Source organism: Strigops habroptila, chromosome 8 (genome assembly GCF_004027225.2).
Source record: "Strigops habroptila isolate Jane chromosome 8, bStrHab1.2.pri, whole genome shotgun sequence".
Taxonomy (NCBI): Eukaryota; Metazoa; Chordata; class Aves; order Psittaciformes; family Psittacidae; genus Strigops; species Strigops habroptila.
This window is the reverse complement of record NC_044284.2, coordinates 49799670-49827375: the sequence shown is the minus strand read 5'-3', so window position 1 is coordinate 49827375 and position 27706 is coordinate 49799670. Positions and strand designations below refer to the sequence as shown.

At 39.6% G+C, this 27706-nt stretch overlaps 1 protein-coding gene across 5 annotated transcripts; it reads left to right on the top strand.

Annotated features, from left to right (window-relative positions):
- The first annotated feature begins 934 nt into the window (after positions 1–934).
- On the top strand, positions 935–27623 carry PTGFR (prostaglandin F receptor). Of its 5 annotated transcripts, XM_030495853.1 has the most exons (4): positions 5409–5500; positions 6760–7607; positions 25384–25638; positions 27205–27623. In XM_030495853.1, exons 2-4 carry the CDS (start codon positions 6819–6821, stop codon positions 27214–27216), a joined length of 1056 nt encoding a protein of 351 aa, XP_030351713.1. In that variant the 5' UTR covers positions 5409–5500; positions 6760–6818; the 3' UTR covers positions 27217–27623. The 5 variants fall into 5 exon arrangements, with proteins under 5 accessions (XP_030351712.1, XP_030351713.1, XP_030351714.1 ...); XM_030495852.1 differs by lacking the exon at positions 5409–5500 and adding an exon at positions 935–974 and having other exon boundaries at positions 25384–27623; XM_030495854.1 differs by having other exon boundaries at positions 6760–7286; positions 25384–27623.
- Positions 27624–27706: the final 83 nt, after the last annotated feature.

Genomic DNA, 27706 nt, shown 5'->3' with positions numbered 1-27706 from the left:
CTTTGCAGGTCTGCTGGTATCTCAGAAACGATCTGTTTATTTGGTACCAACAGGCCTGTCTGCCATTTGGTGGGCAAATTCCATCACTAAAGGAACGTCTCTGAATGGACTTCTTGAACTCTTCTTGTGACAGGATCAAGACCTACATTAAACCAGAATATCTGTCTTTGCTCTTCCTAGTGAAAAGAACTACAACGCAAATATGAATGACACAAATAAATTACAGCAAAACTCTGCATTCTCCTTCCCCCTGCTCCTTCAAACTTCACCACAGAAACTATGACTATTTCCCCTTTGTTCTGTCTACAGCAACTCTTACCTCATTCTCCAGGAGGAATGTCTCATTATCAAGATACAAAGAATTGAACTTCCTTGCTGATAGGGATGTTTGGAAAATAAAATGCCATTATCCACAGCTGTACTTCCAGTAAGAGCAAACAATCCCTTTTTATATATCAGCAGGTGGAAACCTCAGCAGAAGGATGCTTGTTTGTTGTTACGATTTCTGATGACCTTTCTTATTTTTTTCCACTCTGGAAGTGAATGTCTACTGGCACGTTGGTGTTTTCAACCTCCTGAACTGACATGGGGCTTGTTACAAAACACTATTAATTTATATTTAACTACCTAGGAACTTCCTCGTTTAACTGCATTGGCCAGTGTCCCAGTTCAGGCAGTACTTATGCCAGAATTTGTGACTGCTTTTATAAACTACTTCATGCTGAGGCATGAAGGTCAGAGTGGCAGTTATCTGAACGACAAAGCCACGGATGAGCTGTTCAGCGCATTCTGCTGAACTTGGCTTTATTTTTTAATTCAAGAAGTGTTTTAACATATTTTAAAATGAGTATTTTGAATATGCCAGGATACTAGAAATATGTGTTTTATCCACCTTCCTCAAGAATCAAGCAAACCCAGGATCCTGAGACCAGATCTTTGAGGAGACATACTGCAATTTCCATTACTTGCTTCAGGTACCTACACTGTCTAACTGCACACCAACATGATAGCACGTATGTTCTTGTAAAATATCTACTTTCTATCTTGGGCAGAAACATACAGTTTTGTCTTACCACTATCAAGCCGGGACCTAAATCAGAAACTATACCTGATTCTGAAAGGGGGCACAGCAGTCAGATAATGTTTTTAAGAAAGCTGTATTTGTAAAATCTATATGGGCCTTCAAATGCTTAACAATTGGTGGCATTCTTTATTGCGTACTTATTACCCCTCTACTATTTACATCATCACCTTCCATACTATTGACCTAATTTTCTGCCAACATTTTCCAGACATGAGTTGTAATTAATTTCTAACGCAAAATCAGCCTTGATCAGTATTAACTGTTTCATGAAATGATATTGAAAATTGTCCTTCATTTATATGTGATTTAAAATCACCATCTCTTTGAAAATCTGCTGTAAAACTTCTAGACATGTAAATTATTCCTCATTTTCTAATAATGAGAATAGTAAATAATGCCACTAAAATCACACTAAGAATTATTAATGCTGGGGTCCTTAATGAGCGACTCAGACTTTCAAGGCTGTAATTTTTCATCTCCATGTTTCTTCTGTCTGCCTGTTACTTGCTTCAGAACAGAGCAAGCCTCTGCCCAACTCACCTCTCAGTATTGTTTATAAGCCTCTTAAAACTCCTCCTTTGCATAAATTTCTTTTTTTTTTCCCCTCAGCCATATAGTATTTAGAATGGTGTGTATGTATCAAAAAATGTGCAATATTGCCTGATGTAAGTCCCACCTACTCTAAATTTCCTTTCTTACCTTCATCTGAATACCTGCTTTTTCATTTTAATAATTCATCTTGTATAGTTGGATCTTTGATAGAAGTTGCTCCACAGGGGTGGCAAGGATAATTCCAGAGGAGAAGGAAGTCCTGAAGGACTGCTAATCTTGAAGACATGGAAGACAGTGACTCTATCCCTTTGTGCAATGGATGCTGTAGGACTCACTGTCAGTGTCTGTGATCTCAGAAGTCTTTTTTGTCTTAAACAATTAAGGGCTGAACAATATGGCATTTAACTGAATGATTTTCACTGACAGTTTTATTTGACTGAGGTGCCCCAAATCTGATCCCGTTTTATTAATTTCCATCTATAGTTATTTTGATTTACTACTTTTGTCTCCTAAACACTTTTATATCACTGATATTTCACTAAACGTGATTAGTTGGAAAGATGACATTTGCTGTTGTCACGTACAAAGAAAAAAAAGGTTTCCAATGTTTTGTAGCAAGAACTGTGAATAATGTAATAAAAATATATAGTAAGTGTCAGTGAAGTCTGCACAAGAAATTCAAAAGAAGATGACAAAAGAGGAAGACATACTGGTATTATTTGCATTCTACCACCTTCAATGCTGCTACTGAAATATCTATCTGTTTATTTTCAGCAAGGTTGTCTGGAGTTGGTCTTTACTGAAAAATAGGTACAACACTTGAGTATGCTTGTGGATTTGTAGCACGAAGCTTTGACGATTTGATTACTTGTACACTTCAGTTGCCAACCAGCAACATGCTTCCCCGACCAGCAGAGCTTTTTTTACATTTTCCTCCCACTGTTGGAGTTTGGTAACCAATGGGTGTTTTGCAATTAACAGGAGATGGAGGCTGTCTTTTTATCTCTGCATATATGTTATACCAGTGCTTCTGAATTTAAACCCATGGAACATGAGCAGAAAATGCTGATTCCTTCATTCAGGTTGAAACTTGAGGCAAAAATAGTATTTATATTCTTGATTCTTGGATTATCTAGGAGTCCAGAGTTTTACAACAAATACAGGCTCCAAAGCACATAAACGCTGGTCAGTGAGCCAAGCCAATGGCGCTACTTCAGTTCCTCAGTCTTTTGTAGCTTTTGAGCAGCACAGCCTCTAAGAAACATTCCCATGTGACTCCTGCACCTACAGCTTTTGTTTTCAGTCATATAAGGGATTCTAGCAAGCCCAGCTTCGTATTGGTTGATTAGCAAACTGTTGATGAGAGGAAGAGCCACTGCCCTGATGAAGACGACAGTCCTTCCTCTCCCTTCCCACAGCTCCAGCTCAGGTGCACAAACTGTGAAGAGATTGCTCCCCCTGAGAAAGCAGTGGCTCCCCAGCCACAATCCACAGCAGACGCTGTGATGGAACAATTTTTGTCAGTCCTGTTTCCATTAGTGGTAGGAAATGAAAACAGCTGTCCATCAGACAGTATGAAAAACTTACTTCCACTGGTGTCATTGGAGTTTTTGCTCCTCCACCACATTCTGAAGTTACCATCCCACTTAGCCATAACCCCATAAATCACTTCATTCCAGAGATGCCATTATTTTAGTCATTCTTGTATCAGGAGCACACGAACGTGTACAGGGTTCCTGAGCTGCAGATACACTGTTCTGTTTACAGTGATGCTTAACATGCCTGCTGCTTTGCGAACAGTACAAAACTGTGCTATGGCACTTTGTGCTTTTCAAGCTGTAGAGGTGCACAAGCACCCTTCTATGCCTATTGTCTGAAAAGAGAGATGGAAGTTTATATATTCACTTTCCTAACAGTCTTTCTTGCTCTCCTTTCCCCATCTCTGCAGCAATTCAAATGTCACTCTCCCTCCTTTTGGCAGACCACTGCTTTTCTCACTATTTTCTTTCCTTAATCTAACCACAGTTTTACAAGCACACTGAAACATCTGTCTTGAGATTATTCTCTTTTTCTCTTTGGCTGGAGATACCTGGTAATAGTGTTTTAGCTTCTACCTCCCAGACTGCATGGTCTTGAACTACCAACTTGCTTCTTTTCAAACACTATCATCCCTTTCGAGGGATGGGTGAAGAAATCTGGCTAGGCAAGAAGGGCATGGTGCAAGCTGCCTCTAGTTTGAGATCTCCATCTCCATTTATTTCTGGGCAGGGAAACATAAAATAAACTCTTTTGCTCTGAACTTTAATGGGCAATAACGTATTTTGAGATTTTTTATAGTTTATTGTTGTCTTAAAAAAATAATTTCTGGGAATTTATAGGTCCCAATCAGACTAAACTGGTCATTTTTGCTTGTATGATAAAATGCCAAAATCTGACGAGCATTTTGAGTAGGAAGGCCATTGCATGGTACTTTTAGCTGTTTATGTACCTTGAAATACTATTTGAAAGCATAGATTTAGCTGGCCTGTATTACCTCACTGGTAGCTTAGGGAGAGACAAATTGTATCCTCAGTATTCAAGATATGAGGGTAAGAAAAAATTGTAACATGTTTAAGAATTTTAATTTTTAAATAATGGCTATGTGGAGGGAGCTACGAGTGGTACAACTCAAGGCTGTGTCTCAATGGAAACAAATACAAGTTCTCGATCATTCTTGCCCATGTAGTATTTTGCAGTTTGATTTTGTTTTGACTTTCATTTTATATTTTGTAATAGATTTTTGCTTATTTCTGTAATAAGAGCTTTTAATAAAAATTCCCATTCAGGCCTGTTTGATAGTCCTGGACATTGATGGATAAGAGAACTTAAAAGGTACCTATAACTTCAAGTTGTAACAGTTAAAGTATGTGATGGGAAATGAAGACCTTTGGATCTCCAGCCTTATCTGTAGTATCATTAACTCCTCATTTGACCATCATCTCGTGCTCCAGTGGAGATAAGGTCCAAGGAGCACTCTTAGCACCGGTAAGCACATGGTGTCTAGTGTCTAGATATGTGCCATGGCAGTATTCCTAGGGGCTACCCCTTCCTGAGCTCCCCCCCGCGTGCTGGAGAAGAGGGTGGCTGGGCACACAGAAAGTGGGCTCATAGAAAGTGGGCAGATAGTTGGGCACATAGAAAGCGATGGAGCAGGCTGTAGGTGAGGACAGATGTACTCTCTTGGTTGCCCCACTCTCTGTGGCTGCAGAACCGTGGGCAAGAACTCACCCTGCCTGGCTGGGGTGGCGTGTTGCCCGGTTTTCCCTGCCGGAGTCACCCTTCTGCACCCCGGCACAGCAAGGCAGGAGGCTCCGCGCTGGTGTGTGAAGGACGAACTGCCTGCACCTCTCTCTGCTTCTGCGGCAGGGGAACGCTACGTCCTCGGCACAGAGCCGCGCGTCCCCGGGGCTGTCCGCATCGCCCCGCAGCCCCCGCCAGAGGGGCTGGGCATGGGAACGCTGGGGCTCGGTGGGGACGCGCAGGTGCCGGGTCCGTTGCGAACTCGGAGGCCCCACGTCGCCCCGCGCAGCACGGGATGGGGGACGGGAGGGAGGCAGCAGCGACCCCCGCGGCGCGATAGCACTGTTCCCGCGGGGAGACGAGGCCGGGCAGCGAGACGGACCGGCCGCAAAGGGTGACCGGGCCCGGTGCCGCGGCGGCGAGGGAGGGCGGGAGGGCGGGAGGGCAGGCGGAGGGAGGGCGGGAGGCGGGCGGTGCCGGGCGGGCGGGATGGGGGGGCAGTGGCGGCGGGCCGGACGGCAGCGGCGGGCAGGGGACCGTGCTGTACCGCCACGCTTCTCCCCGACGCCGCGCAGGGAAGCAGAGGTGAGCGGCAGCGAGCCGGGCCGGGGCGGGGCGGGGCGGGGAAGGAACGGTGCCCGCCAGCGGGACCGGGCGGTGCGAGCCTTGTGGGGTGCGAGGGCACGGGGAGGCGGCACGGAGCCGGGTTAGCGCCGGTAACCGGCAGCCGCCCGTGGCACTTGTGCCCTGCGCGGCGGGCTCGCCCCGCCCCCGGCGGTGGCGGCGGCGGCACCGGCGAGCACTTAAGGGCGCTGCCGGTGGCGAAGGACGGTGCGGGGGGCGTGCGGAAGCGCTGGTGCTTCGGGCGCTAACCCACGTGCTCGCGCGGCCGCGGGGGCTCGGTCCGAGCGCGGCTGCCGCGCTGCGGGGAGCTCGGACGGGACGGCACTCCCCGCCGCACCGCTCCTCTCCGCCCGAGGAGAGCGCCGGAGGCTCTCCCGTTCAGCTGTCCCGTACGGTGGAAGTACTGCCGGCTCCGGCGTGCCCGGTTTCTGATCCAGCCCGGTAGCTGGGGAACTTCAGCGCCTCTGTGTGACAGGCGATCTCGAAGCCTGCTTTTTTTTTCTGCATGGGAAGTTTTCGCTAGCAGGAATGTTCTGAGAGCAGAGATGGGAGATAAAGTGTAAAGTAACTTGCAGAATTGGCTTCTGAGTAAGGGAGCGTCGGAAATGCAAGTTTGTGCCTCAGAGAGGGAACTGAGGAGTTGGAGACTTAAGCTTTGGTTAGGTTAAAGCTTTAAAACATTGGGTTGTAAGAGAATTACTTGGGAGGTGCTAGGACATTATTTTGAAAATAAATGCTTAACAGTGAGTAGAGAACTGGAGTGAGACTATCATCTCCAAGCATTCCAGTTTTGAGTATTTAACTTCTTTCTTTGGCTGATATAAATTCTTATTTATCATTATAGGATATTATCCAAATAGGTTAAATAAATGTTGCAAAAACTTTTGTTTATATATGTAGTTTAACCACCAGAATGTTTTGATGGTTTCTCTGATTATATGTACATGAGCATTATATATTTTATACATTATTTTGTATATTTTACTATGTGCAGAAACTATAAAGATACTGTACACTCTCTCTGCATTTTATAATGCAGGCGGATAATTGTTTTATCCTGTGACTGATGCACTTAAAATATGATGCCATATCATATCACTCAGAAAACCAGAAAATTAGATTTGTACCATGGACTAATAGTATGGAATTTCTGCTTCAAATGTCATTTGAACAGTGGCATGCCTTTTACACTGTGCGTATATTTGTTTTTAATATTGCAGATGCCTTTTGACTGCAAGACAGCTGAAATGTTTTGAGGGCTGCTTCTCCTTTCCTAACCATGAACAGCTCAAAATCACCAGGGCTGGCTGGATTTGGAATCTTGAAAAACACAACCTGCCACACAGAGAAGAAGATTTCAGTTTTCTTTTCAATAATCTTCATGACAGTGGGAATTCTGTCCAACAGCCTTGCAATAGCAATTCTCCTGAAGGCATATCAGAGATTTAGACAGAAATCGAAAGCCTCCTTTTTGCTTCTTGCTAGCGGCTTGGTCATCACAGATCTCTTTGGCCACCTCATCAACGGAGCCATTGCAGTGTTCGTGTATGCATCAGATAAAGACTGGATTCGATTTAACCAGTCCAACATTCTTTGCAGTGTTTTTGGCATCTGCATGGTTTTCTTTGGTTTGTGCCCACTCTTCCTGGGCAGTGTGATGGCTGTTGAAAGGTGCATTGGAGTCACTAAGCCAATATTTCACTCAACAAAAATGACTTCTAAACACGTGAAAATGATGTTGACTATGGTATGTCTGTTTGCTGTTCTTATAGCTTTGCTGCCTATTCTTAGGTTTAGAGCCTATCAAATTCAAGCATCGAGGACCTGGTGCTTCTATAAAACAGAACATGTTGAGGACTGGGAAGACAGATTTTATCTCTTACTTTTTTCTTGCCTTGGGTTACTGGCCCTTGCTGTTTCATTCTTGTGCAATGCAGTCACAGGAATTACTCTCTTAAGAGTCAAATTTAAAAGTCAACAAAGACAAGGCAAATCTCATCATTTTGAAATGATCATTCAGCTCTTGGCTATAATGTGTGTTTCTTGCATTTGCTGGAGTCCATTCCTGGTAAGAGCCTAACACGTTTGCCAATTTTTAATGCACATCACTGTATAAAAGTTATACTTTTTTATCTCCAGGTTTTAAGGTGCTTTAGCTGTGGAAACAGTTCCAGTCGCTCTTCAATGTATTAAATTTACAACATATTGCCCATAATGTATGTACCAACAAAAATGGTATTTATTCTCCACTTCTTATAAAAGCAAAATACACTGAGTAAGCTAAATATATCTTGGGATTGTGAGGACTGTATTTCCCATGCTCTGAAGGAGGCAGTGGTAGCAGAATGGTGGCTAGCACAAATCAGGTATTGAATTCAGTGACATCTGTGAGTGGCAGGTCTGTTTAGTCTGTACCATCGTTTGTATAATTTTTTATTTATGGTAGTCTCTTTCTAGTTGTTATTACTGTTTACTGCTACTTGTGAACTGTGTTACAGAAGGTAACGGTTAAGAATGTAAAATCCTCTACTCCATTAGCAGGGTATTAAGGGCTTTGCTTTAGAGTCATGTTAAAAACTAGTGGTTGGCAGTGGGTTGAAATAAAATTTGGTTTAGACCTAACCAAGCTGGGCTTTTAGTCTGGACAGATGACTAGCAAAGCTGCTCTATGTAGGGGCTGTGCTTTCTCCACTGTCCCAGCTGTAACTTAGGACTGCTTGCAGGTAACTGCTGTGACTCTTCCAGAGTGGTAAGTGTTGTTCATGTTAGCATGTGCTCTGTCAGTAAGCAGGGTCAAAGAAGCAGGATTATGATATAGGAAAGTATTTGATGGCTCCTGTTGTATGATGGCATTATAAAACTGATAGTAACTGTGACTCTTTTTACTGTAGTAAACCTGACTGAAGAAAACATTTTTTTACTGGGGTGAGAGAGGTTAAGTCACAAGTGACAGGAAATCTTAATTTGTTTCCTAGAAACAAGGTCGTGTAGTTGTCCATTGATATGAATGAGGAGCAATTTTGGTTTGAGCTTACAAACACAGAAATTTAAATCTGAGTTCTGAATCCGATCCAGCTATATCTCATCTCCTTACAGCCTATAGTATAGCATGGAGTTACCTGAACTAGTCCTAAATTAGATACTGCTGTTAGCCTAGCTGCAGCAGTTGGGTATATCTGGCAGGTAGCATTTAGTTAATCCAGTATTGCAAACTTTAAGAAGAGAAGTTTGGATATAGATCTCTGCATCAGTGAAATGCACAAAACCTCTTTCACTTCTGTTCAACACAGAGAATTTTTCTCGGCTTCCTCTGCAGCATAGTTTAAATTCATGTTGGCTTTTGTCAGTGTAGTGGCTGTAGTGTAGAAAGCATAAACTAAATTGTCAGAACAGTATAGCAACCTTTTGTGGTAAATTTTTTTCCAGTTACTTCCAGACACCTCCTGAAATTTGTCTGGGGCAAGCCACAAAATGGTTTTCAGGAAAAACAACTCAAATGATGACTTTACATTTCATGAAAGAACTCAGTATATTATCCTCTGGTGACATTTATTTTCAGATAAAATAACTGTGCTTAAAGGTTGGAATTAATTTGATTTTTTTTTTTAAAATCCCCTGGGTGTCAATGGAGCTGTAGACTTTTAATTCAAAAGAGATACTTCATTTATTCACCATACGAAGGAACACTGAATTGCAACTACTGAGGTTGTTTTCTTGGTGTTGGTAATTTCATTATGCTGTTCAATTTTTATTAATTATAAAAACATGATTTTAAAAATCTTGACAATCTTTAATGAAATCACATTGCAACTTTTGTCAAAGTATTTGACTTTATCCAAGTTGTAGTTGACGATGAGTTGTTACTCCAGCAGCAAATTTGTTTTGAGAGCCCTTTCCAGGTGGCGTTTTCATCAGTTGGCGATACAGACCAGTGATGACTTTTTGCTTAATTTTTTACTTGGTAGTTTTTGGGACTGCATGGCCGAGGCAGGTGATACACGAGCAATTCTGGTTTGTTGGTGGCAAATCTGCTGGTGCTCTCTGTGTGTTCTAGGCTTGTGATGCTTTGCTTCTAGATCTCTTTTGAAATAAGATGAGCCAAACTATCACCTCAATTAGCCTGGCAGTATGGAAACCAGTTCTGCAATATGGACAAATTTATGTTAGAAATGAGAAGTTAAAAAGGAAGTTAGCATAAGGTAGGATTTAGTACTTGAAGCAAAGTTTCAAGGAAGTGAACAATTAACCTTTTAGACAGAGACTTGGATAGTCTGTGAAATGCAATGCAATGGGATGGGGTCATTGGTAGGTATTACCTTTCTTAGTTATTAGGATCGTAGAGTTTACATCAAAGTTAATTCTCCAAATTACCCAATCATTGTTTTGATAGCATTCTGTTCACTGAATACAAAGAGAATTATAAGTGCAATGTTAATTTAGCAAGCTTTATTGGACTGCAGTGGTGCATACAGATGCAGTGAAATAAAGCTCTGCCAGGAACGTAGTGCTAAAGTGCTACAATAAAGAGATCCAGGGTTTATCCAGATGTCTGATTTATGTTGAATTGCTGATCCAAATCTACTTGTCCAATTTCTTGGAAACTTCCCAGGGCTTTTAATTTGTGAAATGAATAGTTTACATTCTATAATATAATCAGCATGTAACAAAATAAATATTTCTTGACATAAATAGGAGCAGGTGTTCCTAGGTGAAATCATTTAGCAAAGTAGCAAAATACACGCTTGTTTCAAAATCATTTGCTTGTTTATTTTTTTCTCAAAGCTAAATCTAGAAGTCAGTGTCAGTCTTTGAACTGTGAATTTTACCCATGTTCTCTACTCCAAAGAGTATACAGAACAAAATGTTATGTGAGAGTGAATTGCCTCAGTATAAACCAAAGTGATGAGAAACCAAACCAACCTTTGGAAGAGAAAGTGGAAGAAGGTGATGCAGTTTATGCCCCACATGGTTTGCAGATGCAGGAGTCTAGATTTATTCTGTGTGATTCTCCATCTTAATATAGGGTTTCCTTTCTTTATTTTTCTTCTGTCTGTAGTCTGGTCTGGTGTTACATCATTTGTCATATGTGCATGGCTACCAAAATTAAGCCTATGCAATACTGTAATCCAGCTGCAGATTTACTTCACTATTAGATTTATTATTTTTTTTTTTCCTAATTGGAGTTATATATTCAGTCACTGTCCTGTGCTAAAATCACCTTTAGATGACATTAGAGGCAGAAGACCCTGGATCATCCTAAATGGTGTCTAGCGTGGAGCTGAACTTGACTTCTGCACCTGCTCAGTGGTAGCGAACTTGTTTTGGTACCTTTATATATGTGTGAAAATCTGTCTGTCTATCTGTCTATCTATCTACCTGTCTGTCTTGTCTGTCGGTCTGTCTATCTATCTATCTATGTATCTATCCAACATTTCATATATGATAACATACAGTATTATAATCAATCACCACCTCTATTTTAAGACTCCTGGAGATCTGAAGTGTTTTTCAGCAGCAGAGCCTGTGGCGTGGCTCAAGGGAAGCTCTGTCTGGGACTGCTGGACAGGGGCTTCCTTCTGATTTCTTTTCTTCTGGTTTCTTTCCTGAAGCTCCATCTATTCCTCAAAAATGAGCAGCTTTTTCATTTTCTGCCACTGTGTGGGAATCTTTTCTTATTGAGGTAGGACAATGAGGGGTACTCCTGCTTCTTGCCTTACGGGGGAACATTCATCTCCTCAAAAGGAGTTGAGAGTGGGAGGGAATTCACAAAAAAAAGCAAAACAAGTGAAATTCATGAGTTTTCTGATAATCTATGTAGTCAATGATTTGCAGAGGCGCGTTTTTTTAACAGTCTAATAATTTTCCTTTGTGATGAGTAATTCCAGGAAACCATGTTCTGAAGATAGTAACATCAACTTCTCTGGGTAGTAAGTCATCTTTTTTCATCCTTGGTAGTCTTAGTCTTTTGCTAGCAATATGTGAATTTTATTGGATAAATCTGGTCTCTAGGGGTTGGATTCCTAAAGTAAATAGTTGGGCTGGATCACTGTGACAGGCATCTCTGAAGAAATAGATTGTTATATAAAGCTGGTTTTTGGCTGTGACTTGACATCTGGCCTGTCATGAAACAGCTTGTTTTTAGAGCTGTTTTAATATGAACAAATTCTGAGTTTCGTACGTCAAATTCTGTGGGCTCAAGGGATAAACATCTTTTAAATTTTGGTTTTGGAGTAGCAACGTGAACTCCCTGTAATTATGGACAGGAAGGATTTATTTCAGATTGAATTTATCTATGGGAACAAATTATGATATCTAGAAATGTGTAATTTTTTTCATGTGTGGAACACAGTCTTAACCTGGAAAAAATACTTTTACGTTCAAATTGTTCTTAAGATCTGTTTCCATGCAGTTACCTGATTACTTTCATTTCAGTTTTACCTCCCTTCTAGTGCAAAAAATAGCCATTTCTGGTTTTTTGTAGTTTTTTAAAGACTTCAGCTGTTTATTTCATATGATTAAATCATCTCTTATTCAGTTCCTTTTTTTTTACTGCCTCGATTAATTTCTAGCAATCTCTTCTCATGTCATCTCTTCCATTTCCAAGTCCTTATGCTAATTGTGTCTCCCTGAACTCCCTCTGACTTCTTGTCCCCAAATTGTCTCACACAAGGAGGCTTGATGATGATTGTTTTTTGTGCACCTAGGGCTGCATTTAGCTCACAGTTTGCTGAACCACTTCAACCTAGAAGCTGCAGAGCTGGTCTGAGTGGTCCTTTTGGTGAATATGCTGTCGGAGGAGGTGAGAAGGGCAGTGGTGCACTAAGAGAGAGACTCTCACTGGAATATCCTTACCCCAGCCCACCCCACCTTAGTTGCTCCACCAGGTATTTTGGGTGCCGAGATGGGCTCACGGTTGGTACATGCTGAAGGAAGTCAGTGGGTTGCAGGTTTTACACTTCCTAAATTCTAGGCCATGTAGTTGCAAACAGTGTAGGGTACTTTGTTGTAGGAAGCAGTCCTCTGTGCATCTCATTTAGTATTTTTGTATGTACAGTCATGTATATACATGCATAGTGACACTTTGCCAGGAGGTCATACCCCTGTTACCCTTGAAGTGTTTCCCTCCGTTCCTGTTTTCTGTATTCTATAATAAGCTGGCAGTTTAAATTTTTGTTATACTACCTTATGCTCATATGTGCAATGGACATCATGTATATGAGCCCACTACTTTATTAATCCTGTTTGTATGCCTTTAGATATTGCTGGTTATATTATCCCCACAACAAAATAGTTACTTAAAATTTTGTCCCTTCTCTTTTGCTCTTGTGACTTTCATAATCAGAAAATGCAGCTGAGGAAAAGCAGACACAAGATGTCCCAAGATGCAGGTCCCTGCTTTGCCAGTGAGGCCTTGTTGCCATGTATAGTAAAGTCGCCCTGCATCTCATGGGGGTCTGCCCCACAGAAGCATATTCTTTTACACTAGCAAACCAGGTTGTTAGTCAAAGCTGCAGTCTCCACGTGTTTGTTGTGCCTGCATAGGCACTGTCAACAAGAAGAGTGATCTTTTCTTTTGAAAAATAATGAATGAGGCTGTCAATTTCTACTCATCTGTTCCTGAAGACTGAAGGAGATGATATACTCTTAAACATGTTTGGCTAACCTTGCAGCTTTGAATGCTGTTGTAAAAGTTACTTTCACAGGGGAAAACCACACCTTGTCTGTTTTTTTCAAGATTCAGATTTTAAAGAAGATAATCAATGATAATTACTATGTTTGTGCTGGCTTTTGTTATTGAATTCTTGTCATGTTTTGCTAGAATGATTGTCTGTTGACACCACACAGAAACGGGCTGTGTTGTCAGAGTAAAGATGTTGTGGTTCAAGTTGCGTCCGGGCTGTCCTTCATACCTCACCTGTGGCAGGCTGATGGGCACAGCAGAGTTGACCTGCTGCAGGCCCTCCACAGGAATGCCCATTGGATGTTGTCATTCCATCTCTTGGGCCGGGTCCCAGCCCACCTCAGGAGCCCACTTCTGCCACGACGGCTTTAATAAATGAACTGGTTTCAGAGGGAAAGGAAAAAACCTTTTTACTAGCAGGCCTGCTAGATATGCTTCTTTATTTCTAGTCTGTCGCATTGATACAGGAGTGGTTATTGTCAGCTATAGGCTGTTACTTCTCTTCCAGGCCTTGCGGTGTCAGAAGAGGTCAGATCAGGAGCAGCTGTTTGACTGAATAAAATGCTCCCTAAGTTCCTCTGTAAAGAAAAAAGTCATACAAGTTTGCTTGCCTTTCAAGCTACACTAGAAAAAGAGCTCTCACTCTCCTTCATATCATAGCCTTTGAATTGCTTGCTGAGTTTTTCAATAGATCTGTCATCTGTGCAAATTCAATTACTATTCTTGCTTGAGTTCCTCCAAATGAGCTTCTGATACTCAAGGTTAAATTGCTGAAATGTTAGTGTCATACCTGATATTACGGCCCAAAAGATACTTTGGAATAAATAGCTGATTTTAGGGGTTAGGAGGAAAGAGAACACTCATTTTGATTGATGTTTTATTATTCTCAAGACAGAGGTATCTTTTTAGCTTAGTTTCCTGTGGAATAAGGTTTAAGCAGCAGCTCAGACAATTCAAGTATGCCTTTGTATGTCACCATGAAAATATTACGTGGAAAAACATTGCAGGAATTTTCAAAGAGAATAACAAAGTTTAACACAATGCATTTAAAAATTCAATCCACCTATTCAGATTTGTTTCTATGATACTAGACACCCTTGAATAAGATGTTCATGCCTTTTTCTAATATTGCTTGTAGAGATCTTTCTTCTGTTTTGGATTCTTAAGAAGCACAACTCGCAAATTTTCTCCAGGTTAGAGGAGAAATCAAAGGATCTTTGTTTTAGAGTATGCCCACCGAAAACAATACTGAATTTCAAAGGTACTGTTTCAGACAGAATTGGTCTGTTCCTATTTTAATTTTTTGCAGTTTGTTGAGCTCTTACGGGCCTTAGCCTTTCTGAGAAATATGAATCATTAAAAAAAAAAAAGTGTTCAAGTGTGGGCCAGGGCTTAGTTTATCATAGAGTGCTTAGAAACTCTATATTAGTTGTGGCTATATTTGTAGTTCAAGTGTTGACCTCCCTCTAATAGAAGTCAGGGAGCTGAGCAGCTGAGAACACAAAAGAAGTTCTGGAGCAGAAATGGACGGTTGTCAGCTTATTGTCCTGCAGAAATGATATGAACCAGGGAAAGAAGAGCTGAGATTGACAGATTGTCCTTTACCAGAGTCTTTTGGGGAAGCATAATTGTAGTTTTTGTTATCTATGTTTACTTTTGCTGTTTGGGAAAACTTAACATAAAGCCTTTTTCTGAAATTGCAGTGCTGCCAGAATGCAATTAGATTGTTTTGTTTTGGAGAGAAAAATTAGGGAAGGCAGGTTTCCAGTCATGTGAGAACACTGCACTTCCAAAATAACATGCTCCTGGTTTTCTGTCAAAAATTGCTTGCTGCTTGTTTTTTAGATTTATACTGTATATATGGAATAAACCATAAAGATCTATACACTGAATCACAATTTTTTGTACCAAATAGATTTCAGTGACTTTCACAGAAAATTTTGCCTTCTTTTTTTTTTTTTCAGTTTTGAAGTTGCCATCACAAAAAATCAAAATTTGAAAACTTCAGCCAAATAAATTTGCCATTTATAACCTCCCCTTACTTACTCAGTTGGTAAAGTTTTTTGGATTCTGTGCCTGATCTTAGAAAGTCAATTTGACATAAATCCCGATTTTGTTCGATGTAAGAGAATTATTTGTATTTCCTAGATATTACACTTATTCAGGCCTTTCTTGCTTGAAAATATCATAAAATGCATAACCATTTTTGGAAAATGTCATACACGGCATAACCATTTTTGGATGGTTATTTTAGGAAAGCTCTCTTTCCTGACTATCTGAAGACTTTAAATAGTAAACTTGCTGCTGAAAAGTCTCTGGGACAAATACACTCACATGGAACAACTCCAGAAAGTTCTTCCTCCTCCCCAGGTTTAATATGACAGACACCAGGGTGGGATATGCCTTCATACATTCTGTGGGGTATTTATTATGGTGTTAATTCGCGATCTTAAGTTTTGTATGGTGATTATAAATACTTCCTAGTAGAAGTTATTTGTCTCAGTGGTAGCATAGAATCAGTTCATGTCTGAGAGAGTGCATTATTTGGATACTTCTGCGGCTAATGCGCTGTTCAGATTTAAAACAGAGCAGTAATTCTTATTTCCTGTGCTTTTAAGACCTAAATTTTACATAAAAATATTCAGAAATTGCTGAATTGCAGTTTAGGTCACAAGCTCCTCAAAGAAGGAAGGTGCCTGTTTGCTGTACGTGCAGAGTGCCCAGCAGAACAGGAGAATGATCCCCTCATGGGTTCTGTGTATGTGTGTTTAGAAATAGTAATGGTCAGGTAGCAGAATATTGCAGAAAGGGTTTAGCCCAGGAGTTACAGTAAAGTTTTAGTAATTGCAACGCATATTTTCAGATTTATTCTCATACAGGATGAGACGAAAGAACTGAGTGTCTGAATGAACCAGAGTTGCATTTTAGGTAATACACTGTCTCATGCTGAAGGATTGCGCTTATCTATGCCAGACAGAGCAGGGAGTAGAGAACAGCTCATAAATTTGCTCTTAGATCCAATTTTTAATGAGCTGTGTGAAGACCTCATTCAGAGACGCGTGCCGAAGGGTGGGTTTGAATGGCACTGGAGTAGTGTTTCTGCGTGATTTCCCCGAAGAAGGCTGAAGATGAGCCTTTATGTAAGGAGTATCCTGAACTGAGGTTTTTAAGGCATTTAGACCTCAATACTAAACTCACAGAAACCAAAGATTACTTTGTAATTGGAGAAATGGAGAAATGTTTTTATGATGACTGATCTCCAGCTGATCCCCTATCTGCTGTCCTAGACCTGTCTGCTGCCAGCTGCCTCAGTGGCATGAACCCTGCTGGCTGTGCTCGGGCTGCACGACCACCCCCAGGTTACGGTTTTGAGGGAGGATGTAAAGGATGTAGTGAGTCTGCCTGCAAGCAACCTCATCACCCATGTGACCAACATGAGGACATGAAGACATGAGGAGGAAGACTTTTGTGTTGGGAGGGATGGGGCCAGCTGTGTTCCCATCTGCCTCACTGCATGGAAATGTGTCTAAACAGAAAGTGAAGCAGGAAGGAGTGAGGATCCATGTAAGTGGTAGTAATTTGTTTTATGATTTACAGTTCATTAGTGATTTGGAAATAAATTTGAATCCACCTTTTACCATGAGTGTGTGTTTGCAGAAGTACTGAGAAATAAATCACTCTTAAATGGAGATTCGATTTTTCTCTTCCTTCCTCTACCTAAAAGGTGCTCCAGCTGCAAAGAGTCCCTTTTAATTTGTTTGCTAACATTATAGAAAAAAAGAATTGCAAATTATATATTCCAACTTGGTAGATAGATTGCTAATTCATTAGCCTTGATATTTCTGTTCATAGCTTAGTGTACTTCTCCAGAATGATATATAGAATAAATCACTTTAATAAAGGTGATTTGAAAAAAAACAAATAACATGAAAGGAACACATCACATCTTTCTTTACCTCCAGCCAGATTTGCAAATACTGCAAATCAAGATAGCACCAGGTCATTAGCTGACTGTGACTCCATCTTTAAAATGATTTCCTTCGCTGTGTATGTTGCATACATGGTAAACATATACATAAAATCACAAATTAATAGATTTTTTCCCTCTTCCTTATTTTCCCTCTATACCAGTGTAATAAACACCATAATTTCTCAGATAATTAAGAAGATTTGACTCCACTGGTAGGCAATAGAGTAGGTTCTTTTTTAGACCTCTTGTGACTTGAGGTCTTGCAGGCTTGGTCACACGTCAAAGCCATCTGTGTCCCTGAATTCTAGAAGAGGTGAAAAGGCCACTGTATATTATGACTGACTCACTGTGACATTCTTTTTCCTTCTTTTAACACCTCTAATATGTATGGATATCTTTGGATTTGGTGTTATTTGCCCTGAAAGCCTGCATGTATGTGCCATTACTCTGAAATCAGGGACTGACCTGTGCAAGGAACCTTTAGACAATTCCGCGTGATTCTTGGGTTCTTAGACAAAAGTAATGAATCTGAGAGAATAAAAAAGTGGCCAGGTAAGAACTGGCAGATCCTGCATTCCCTATAGCAGAAAATTTCTTGCTCTCAGAGATGTAAGTGGAACATTTGCCTCTGGTTGCTGAATCTATATTGCATCTTTCCTCAGACATGTAAATACAGTGGAGGATGACTTTAGTAATGATGGAGAGTGGATGTGGTGATGCTTGATCAGACAGTTCACTTCTAAGCTATTGATTTGATCCTGTGCATAACAGTAATGAAGTGCTGAATTCATTCTATAATCATGGATCTTTTTTTCCTCTAGGTTGTCTGTATATTGTCTCTTTTTTTCTGTATTCAGACTGTTGTCTTCCTCCCCAGTATTATGTGTTTGTGATTCTTGTGTATTTGTAGGGTATTAGCAAGAGAAGTTCTGTTGCTCTTAAATCAGTGAGAATATTTATTTGTCCAGTAAAAATGTGATTGTTTTTAAATGAGTGTGAAAGCCTGAAAAAGCAAAGCAATAAAAGAGAAGTAATAGGCCATTTCCAGGGTTTGGAGCTTTACCCAACTGACCCTAAAGGAAGAACAAATAGATCCTGAATACATACAGTCCTTACATCCCTAAATACTTATTTGGTTTGTGTTTCGCAGGATAATCCTTATTATGCAGTATCAGAAATACTTATTGTTTTTTGGTCCCAAGAGGTCTAGCAGCTGTCTGTAAGTAAAGACTCAGCATTGCTGGGTAAAGAATATTTAAATTTTATCTGTAAAATTTATTTTTTTTTGTGCAAGAGATTTTTGTTACAGACATCGTTGATAGGCAGCAATACATTCCTTGCTCTCTGGAAGCAGGCTTTCTTGTAACTTTGAAATATGTAGCTCAGGAAACAGGTTGTTTATTTGACTGTGGTATGGACTTTATGTCTTTTCGTTATGCAGTGAGTCATCTTTTCTCAGTGCTAAAATCTTCTTTATCCATATCCATTCTGCTTTCCTTTCAAATGAGTTAATTAAGCTGTGGGAGCAATAACACTGCCAGCTAGTTTAACCAAATTATTTCTAATTTTGAGGGGGAGGAAAGAAAAGCATGAAAAAGGACTGTCAATCCAAGATAGAAGTAATCTGGGTTCTTTCAGAGAAACAAAGAAAGGTGACCTGGAATGCTTCATTCAAGCGCAACCTGAATTTATGTTACCACAAAACAAATGTAAATAGGTAGTTTCTAGGGAGAAAGTTGGCGGAAAATAGAAACTTCACATGCAGTTAATGTTTGCAAGTTGATGCACACAAAAAAATCCTTCTGTTTATGAGGCTTAATTCAGAATTGCTTTCCTGCTTTATATAGAGCATGATAAAGCCAAAGGCAGTTAATAAGATTTAAATAGTGAGTATAACGTTGTGGCACTTTATGTTTTGTTGTTTTTGCAATAATTTTGACCAATTCTTGCATACATAAAAATCTAATTTCAAATGATGTTTCCAAATGTTTCCTCAGAAAGTGTATGGCCATCCATAAATATTTTTGCATAGAGCTGTAAAAGCACAGATGGTGAAAATGTCACACTTGACTCTAATGGCACAGTAATGGAGTGCAACAGACTGCAAGCCCTCTGCAGACTTGAGCCTGCGTGAGGAGAACAGAAAGCTTGGACGAACGGAACAGCCTCAGTGAGGAGGGATCATACATCGAGGTCAGATGGAACTGAGCTGCTGGCTGGCAAACACCCGTACAGCTGTAATTTAATGTCATGGCTTCAGTATCATATATTTGCTGCTACACAGTCCTTTCTTTGGTGTTCAGTTGTGGTGTGCTCTGCCCTACTAGTTCTGAGTGGTGCTTGGAGACACAGTTTCAAGGCTTTGATGTTGCCAACATGAGAAAAGGCACATGTATCCTAAATGGTACCATGTTCATGAAGTGAAGCATCTTGTGCTAGTGAGAAACTGCCTGGTCACAGAATAAACTATGCCTGAGAAAGGAATATTAGAAACTATTTTCATCTGCTTTGTGGAAAATGATGTGTTTTCCTGTTTGCTTTGTACTTTTTTGACTTATCACAGCAGTAGTGCTTTGGGAACACTTCTGAGCTCTGAATGCCTTTAGCTTTATAATATCTTCAAAAGGTTTACACAGCTCCATTTTAAGGGAGGTAAATATGAGGCTAAATAAACTTCTACAAAATGTTTTTGCAACCTGAGCTACCTATGGTCATCTGGTTCTTTTCTGTCTTTTTCTCACTCTGTGTTTTCCAAGAGACGCTGCAACCCTGATGGGGGAAAGGTCTTTTTCAGACTAGCTGCTTTTAACAGGATAATAAGTAAACTTGCATGTTGAAGGATGTATATCATGGTAGCTAGTAGTTACCATCCTTGATTTACCTGTTTTAGAATAGAAATTGATTTTGGGAGGTGGACGCAGATTTTTTCCCAACTGAGTGGTGAGCCAGTGGATCTATTGTTAATTTTGAGTGTAATTTTTTCACAGGAACTTACATGAGAGAAAAGGGGACTCCTTTATTTTCGTGCTACTTGTCAAGAGCTGATCCTGCAAAACTTTACACATGGAAGTATTACATAGCCTCTTAAAAGTACCCTCCATCCGTCCACTCTTAATGTGGAGGAAAACTTGCTAATTCATTTTGTCTTCTCCAATTCCTTTTTAAATACACATTTTTTAATAAAATCACTGTGCTCAGTTAAAATTTACTTGCTAGGCCAAGTGATCATCTGGTATATAAATGTCGAGTGTATGGTTTCTGTTTTTCTTTTAAAAAGGGAAAGGAAAACATTAGGGGAAAAACATGTTTCAGATCTGTAACATAAAAAGCATTTTATATGGCATAAGTATGTGCATGTACTAACATTTTGATGGCAGAAGTGGTGTGCTACATATTTTTCTTGGAATCCCTTGCTTTTAAACTGACTTATACAGAATCACATAAAAATAATAAAAAAGAAAAGTATACTCAGCTTTGTTGCAACAAATGTTTGGTTATATACTGGAAAATTTACGTAGCAATGATATAGGCAATTTGCTGTCAATGTTTCTTTTCTAATGGCAGTTCTTAGGAGATATAAAATGGTACATAAAATGCGAAGGTAGATATATTCTGATTTTTCTCTCCCCCTCTTTTGCAAATCTTTTTCATAGAGTTTATAGAGTACTATGAAGTGTCACATTCTATCAGCTCTTGCCTGAAGCAGACTGCAGCTTCTTTGTAGCATATATGAATAATGGAAGTTCCCAAAAAGTTCTAGAAATTCAAATAATTATATATTTTTTGTTTACATGGAGTGGGATGTAATCAATGCAGTACCGCCTTGAGGCACCTCTGGATTCAACATAGGCATCAGTGACAAAGTATAAGCATTCTGCAAATCCTGAAAAAATATGAACTTTCTTCCATTAGTGGAAATTCTCAGAACTGCTTGTAATGAAATCCAAAGGAAGAGGAAGAGGTTTGGGAGGATCTGCAAGGTTCCCACAGGGAGCTGGAGCCTGACGGCTGAGCTACAGAGAAAGATAATTTCTTGTATTTGCCTGCTCTGCGTTCCATGACAATTTCTTGGCGACTGTTTTTTATCCACTTTCCTGAAGTCAAGGCTAGAACCTGGATTTAGAGCCTATGTGTTGAAATACACCAAAGTAGCATTACAGATTGTCTTATTTCCTAACTAGCTGTAAAGTCTGCTGGTTGTTTTGACTGGCTGTCCTTGAGTACTACCAGGAATGTGACTAAGCAGCACTGCCATTTAGCATGTTAGTTGTTCTCATATAATTGAGATCCAATTGGAAAGAAAATTAAAATCATGCTGTTTATATTTGGAGAGTGGTGTGAAGCTTTGGAGCGATTGTTTTTTAGTTTGTTGCACCGGGCTTTGTCCCTAAGGGAAATGGCAATCTCTGATGCTGTCTGCTATATGCAAAATAGTAGAAGTCAACAATTTCAAAATGTTTTCAAAACTTTTCCATCAGACTTCCTGGAACTTGCAAAGTGGGCTTTGGTTTTAGTGAAATCTAAAATGGGACAAAAAGGATGGAGAAGTTTGATGTGTTGTGTGAAATCCTTGCTTGACACAAATTTGATTTCTCTGTATTTATTTTTAGGGACAGGGAATTCTCAGGTCTTTCCTTAAATCACCAAGGACTACAATGAGTCAGAATAACTTTATATCTTATAAGCAGGCCATCTTGGTTTAGAAAGTCACTTTTACGGTTATGCTTTTATAGTTACTTTCCTAAATAAAGTTTGAATTGTATTGCTTACTTTCATTTCCTTTGCAAACCAGGGAGACATACTACAGCTGTGTTCATATAAACATTGTATAACTCAGCAAAGTGCTACTTGGATTTTTACATTTCTAAATATGTTAGAAAATGTCATCAGTTACATTTATTATTTACCAGCGGGGGATTAATTTTTTGAGTCATAATGCTGAATCTGCATGAATATTAAATTCTGTCATAGAGATCAAAGGCAACTAGATATGATGCAATCACATTGCCTCTTCCCACTTCCCTACTTGTGTACTGCTGGCAACAGAGGACAGAATTCCTTCATCATTCTTCAAGTGTCCTCTCTGTGCCTCCAGAGGAGGTCTTGCTCTTAGAAGTGAGCTCAGTGCTGCAGCAAGCTCTGGTTGCAGTTTCTGAGCTGGTGACTTGTGCCAGTTCAGTGGCACGACTTTCTTGCACCTAGGGAGCAAATACAAACTGATTGCATGTTTTGCTTCAGTGATATCCTTTATTGAACAGCTGGTAGTGTATTAGGCCTTTTTATCATTTAAGATTTCAAACTGACTTTGGGATAGCATTTTAAGAATTTAAAATTAAATTAAAAAATTAGCCATGAAAATGTGACAGAAATAATAATTTATATTGGCCTCACTCCATTCTACCTCTCTGGCTGTAGTTTAGGGTCTTGTTCTAGAAATCATCAGATGACTCTAGAAAGGCTCCAGTAGGAAGAACATGGTCTTCTCTTTGCCCTGTCTTTGCATGCAGTTGACTTTAGTTGTGTGCAGTTTTCTTACGTGTTTTCTCAGAAAACATGGAAAAGCTCCCAGTAGAATGCAGGCTCTTTGGAGAAGTGGTTACATATCTGTTGCTACTGCTGCTCTGCCGCAAGTGCTTTAGGGTAAAAACACTCATACTTGGGGTTGGACTATCTTACTCCAGGCCTATAGGGAAATCTTAGCCTCTCAGAACGTCAGAAAGTTGGGATATCATTTTATGTTGGTTTTAGTGATACAAGAAATGAAACCTTTTTCAATTTCTGCATAACACTACCAGATAATAAAAGTAATATGGCTGAAAAATTCTTATTTTGTGAACAAAACATACAGATAATGTAGATTTGTCTTACTATTTCCAATACAGGGATTCACAGCTGAGTTGCTTAGGCATTTAGCTATGTACATAACCTCTGTTTCTGAGTTCACATACTTTTTTATTGTATGTATGTCCAGTATTCAGAAGAGGTAACTTAAATGGATGAAGCTTCTCCAAGTATCAGAATTCATAAAATTATGTATCAAATTTCCTTGTTATCCTGATTTACTGTATGTAAATCCATAATCAAAACAGAGGTACTTTATGTTGAGCCAGCAAGTTGAACAGCAGATGAATGGATTCACTTAGAGGTGATTACTACTAAATGGAAAGGAATTTCACAAGTTTGCTAAGTAATGTGAGAAAACAATACAGTTTTACAAAATCTGGATGGAGCTACTTTTTCTAGATGGCAACATCTAGTGCTTCCTCTTCTGGGCATGGAATTGCATTGGATTTGTCATTTATTAATTTTGCAGACTGCAAGAGAAGAACAACAAATGTAATTTTGAGCTACATCAAGATTAGGAAGCTATGTATCTGTATTAAGTCAAGCATGTGGTATATTTGGTAAGGACGTTGGTTTGTAAGCTCTCTTGTGTCATCATTTGCTGCCGAGTCCTATTTGCATGAGTACGGAGTATTCTGTCTGAGTTTAGCATGTGGTATTGGACCTCTAATAAATAAAATGTAGGACTGTCCTGAGAAAACATCCTGTGCAGAAGCCAAAGGAGTTGTCCCAAGTTTGAGTGGGCTGCTGATGTCAGAAAGGAATGCACCCAATGGTTGTGGGGTGAAAAGCAGATTCAGGGAACTGACTTGTAAGTGTTTGCGTTGGCTCGGTGCTCAGACATTCCTCCTCCTCCTTCCACTGGTTCCCAGCTGTGCTTCTGCCAGTTTTACCAGCTTCTTTAGGAATGTTCTTTGGGGTTCACTTTGCTGCTCTCATAGATGTCCATACAGATACTCTTCATCAAATGCTTAATCAAGCAAGTATAGGCTCCTTTTATGTGTTCTCTCTATTCCGCTTAAGTTTATATGCAGATGTGGTGACCTGCAAGCTGTAAGTAGGGTCTAGGAGTACAGACAAGCCTTTAAAAAGGAGTATAATAGATTTGCTGGAATCTTGAGCAGTAGTTCTCTCTCTTCATTTAGTACTATTTTTAGGGGGCTTTGGGGGGGGGGGTGTTTATTGTTGTTTTTTTGTTTTTACAACGTATCTTAGTGAAAATATGGCTCTGCACTTGGACAGACTCATCCTACCTCTCATCACTCAGTAAATCAGTGTACTCATAGCATCAGTTGTAAAATATCCTGTTTCTTAGTTAAATAGTTGCATTGCTTTAAAGGCTTTGGAACTGAAAGCCTTAATAGTGTTTCATCTTTCTACCAAAAAAGTCTTCATGTACTTTTAACATTAATGATAGAGAGAGGTAATTTACCATCGTCTGGCAGGTTCCTGGCTTTGCAGAGTCAGGCTTTCTTCACACAGGAACTCAGGTTACAAAACCTCAGTGGCAGAAGCCTGTACAGGCGGTGTTTCACTATGGTTGGTGTTTCAAAGCCTAGGTTACAGCTCTGCAAAGCAGGGAGGCCAGCCACAACTTGCTGGGCTGATGTAGCTCTTGGGTATCCTCTGTCAGAAGCAGTCTGAGCTATACTAGAAGCCTAATACTTCCACTCATGTGAACCTATTGGCTCTGACAGTGTTGTTGTTGTGGTAGGTCTGTCCATGGGCAGCACCTCCACAGATGAATGAAACCCTCTGTGTCTCCATTGGCAAGAGGAGGGGTATTGGTGGCCTTTGTCATCATGGCTTAATTTTTCCTAGAAACCTCTAAACCCTGTGGTGTCAATAAATTCTGTTCTGTTGCAGCTTAAAATGTGTGAATCTTCTTGATGAAATCAAGGTGCTGTATTCCTTATGCAGACTTTAATTTCAAAAATGTGAAAAGATAAATAACTTTCATAAAAATGATCATAAAATGATCAGCCAGTAGCTTCTATGATTGAAAAACCCATCCCTCGGAACAGTCTTGGCATGCTTTGTTAGCTTAAATTCTGGGTAAGTTTTTGTTCCTTGCTCAAATCAGTTGCTGGTTTTGGGAGGGTATTCTCTGGCTGGTTGCCATCTTCTGCTCAAGATTCAGCAGAAGCACATGTCCTTCGTATGTAAAACATTAGAGGATTTCTAGGATGATGAATGTTATATGCCTGAAATTATATACTTTGCAATTGGGATGCATTGATGCTGTCAAGGTGTGATGATTAGAGAAAATATTGAAATTATTTCACTTGTTTACATGCTCTCTTGGTGTATTTTTTTGATGATGATAATTTTAAAATGTTCAATTTTCAGGTGACAATGGCCAGAATTGGGATAAATGAGAGTCATTCAAAGGAGACCTGTGAAACAATACTTTTCGCTCTCCGAATGGCAACGTGGAATCAGATTTTAGATCCCTGGGTGTACATTCTTCTCCGGAAAGCCGTGCTTAAAAACCTGTACAAGATCACCAGGGGATGTTGCGGTGTGCATATCATAAATTTACACATGTGGGAACTCAGCTCGATCAAGAATTCTCTGAAGGTTGCAGCAATATCTGAGTCACCAGTAAGTTCCAAACAAATAAACCTACAGCCGCTCAGCAATACAGGGCAGTAAAGTTAAACATAGTGTATGGAAAGATGATGGAGGCAGCACTCATACATGGGCAATACCTTAAAATGAATTCCAAGGCTCAGTGGTTTGGCAGTTGTTTAAAATCTTGAGCAGTTCACTCTTGCTGCTTACTGGTTTGATATTGCTACTCTGAAAGATGCACTTGAATGTTTTAATTCCCTTTAGAATACAGCCCTTCCAAAACTGGTAGTAGAATGATAAATCACCCTGTATTTCTCCTTTCTAGGTACTAAATTGAACAGGGTTCCTTCTAATACTCCTCCACCAAATCCTTTACCTTAGCAGGCTTCTTAAGAACAGATGCAAGTGTGAAAGTGATCTCCAAGGTGATTTTTAAAAGGGGTAGATTTTATCTACCAGTGATACCCTCAAATGCTTTGCAGAGTCACTGCTTCCTAGGGTAAACTCCACCATCCTTTCCATAAGGGTATTCTTTGCTTCTAGGCATTGAATTTCCAGTTGCATATATAAAAGGCATTTTGTTTGTGCCCAGCTTATTAAATGATCAAATTTGCATGGTTCGTTGACTTGACCTCTTAATTATTTACTGTTCCATGAATTTTTGGGAGAGCTGCAAAATTCATCAGCTTAAGCATTCCTTTCAAATCACTGACAAACCATGAAGTTACTTGTGGGAACACAACAGATCAGCTTGCTTACAGTTACATTTTCTGGTCTATCAGTGAGTTTTTAGTCCTTTCAACAAATTTTGTTGAAACTAACAGGCATAAAGCTGTGGTTAGTCTGTAAAAAATATAGTTGTTTAATTTTTTTTCAACTCTCAAACTGAAGGAAGTATTTTGAAGCATTCCCGTAAAGCATATACTGTATTGCCCATGAAGTATATCTTCTTCATTTGTAAAAGATCACATGTGTCTCATGAAAAATGGGTGTGACCAAATGGGCACCTCTGCAGGGAACTGCACTGAGAGTGTGTTGTTTTTATTTTTTTGTGAAAACAAATGGCATGCTTAGTTTTTGCAGGGTCTGTGTCTGAATTGCTGAGGGGATTCAGTGTATTTGAAGGGATCAGAAAGTTTCGAGGACTTTGCACAGGAGGCCCTTCACCTTTAATGCTGCTAAAAGAAGCTTTGATTTTTGTGACTATATTCTTGTTCAGAAACAAAAATGAGAGTATCAGACTTTGTAGGAGAGGGATTGTTTTAAGATAGAAATGCCTATGTTATTTTTACCTGCTTCAAATAACTGCATTAGTGAATTGTTGGGGTATTTCGACAAAGTAGTTAAAAACTGATTCACCAGGTAGTCTGAGGGACCAAAACTATTCATAAAGTACAAATTCATGTTGTATGTGAGAATAGTTTAAGGCAGAAAATAAAAAACCAAAAGGTTTAAAATGTTTCATTTTTTTGTTTTAAAAGCTATTTCCTTTTTGTTTTAAAAAGGTTGAAAAATGGGTGGGTTAAATAACCCTGTAATGAAATGAAATGGCTTCATTTACCCTAAAGAATTTCTATATGTGATTTATTTTCTCAGTCACAGAGCTGATAAACCGTGGACAGATTTGATGCTGGTATAAGCTCCGCACTGTTGCTTCATGTGGGTTCTCCTGAAATCTGGAAGTGTCTAGGCAGTGTTCAGTTTGGCATTTTCATTTCATAGAATGTGACGCCAGTGTATCTGTTAACATAAATTATTTGTTCTTTATGGAAGATTGTTGTTTTAGCAGCTGCAAAAAAAAAGTGTTGGTCCGTAAATTGTTGAGATATTTGATCGGTGGAATGAAGCTCGTCACTGTTTCCTTTTGTTATGTGAATAAATGTAGCTTGTGTTGTTCATGCTGGTTGACTTGTAAAACAAGCAAAAGTTTATATGTATATGTGATTTCTTGTATTTTGTGTACTAATACATATTGAATGTAAATTGCAAAGCCTCATTAAAGTTATCAAACTGTATCTTTAAGAGTTATGATATTTTTGCATAACAAAAGAGATCTGAAGTTGTTAAAAATAATCCCGTGACAAAACCCCTCACACTG

Bases quoted from the DNA above. Each gene is read 5' to 3' on its own strand.
- PTGFR (XM_030495852.1), top strand. From the start codon at position 6,819: ATGAACAGCTCAAAATCACCAGGGCTGGCTGGATTTGGAATCTTGAAA. The intron at 7,608-25,383 runs GTAAGAGCCTAA...TTCAATTTTCAG, and splicing joins TTTGCTGGAGTCCATTCCTG to GTGACAATGGCCAGAATTGG.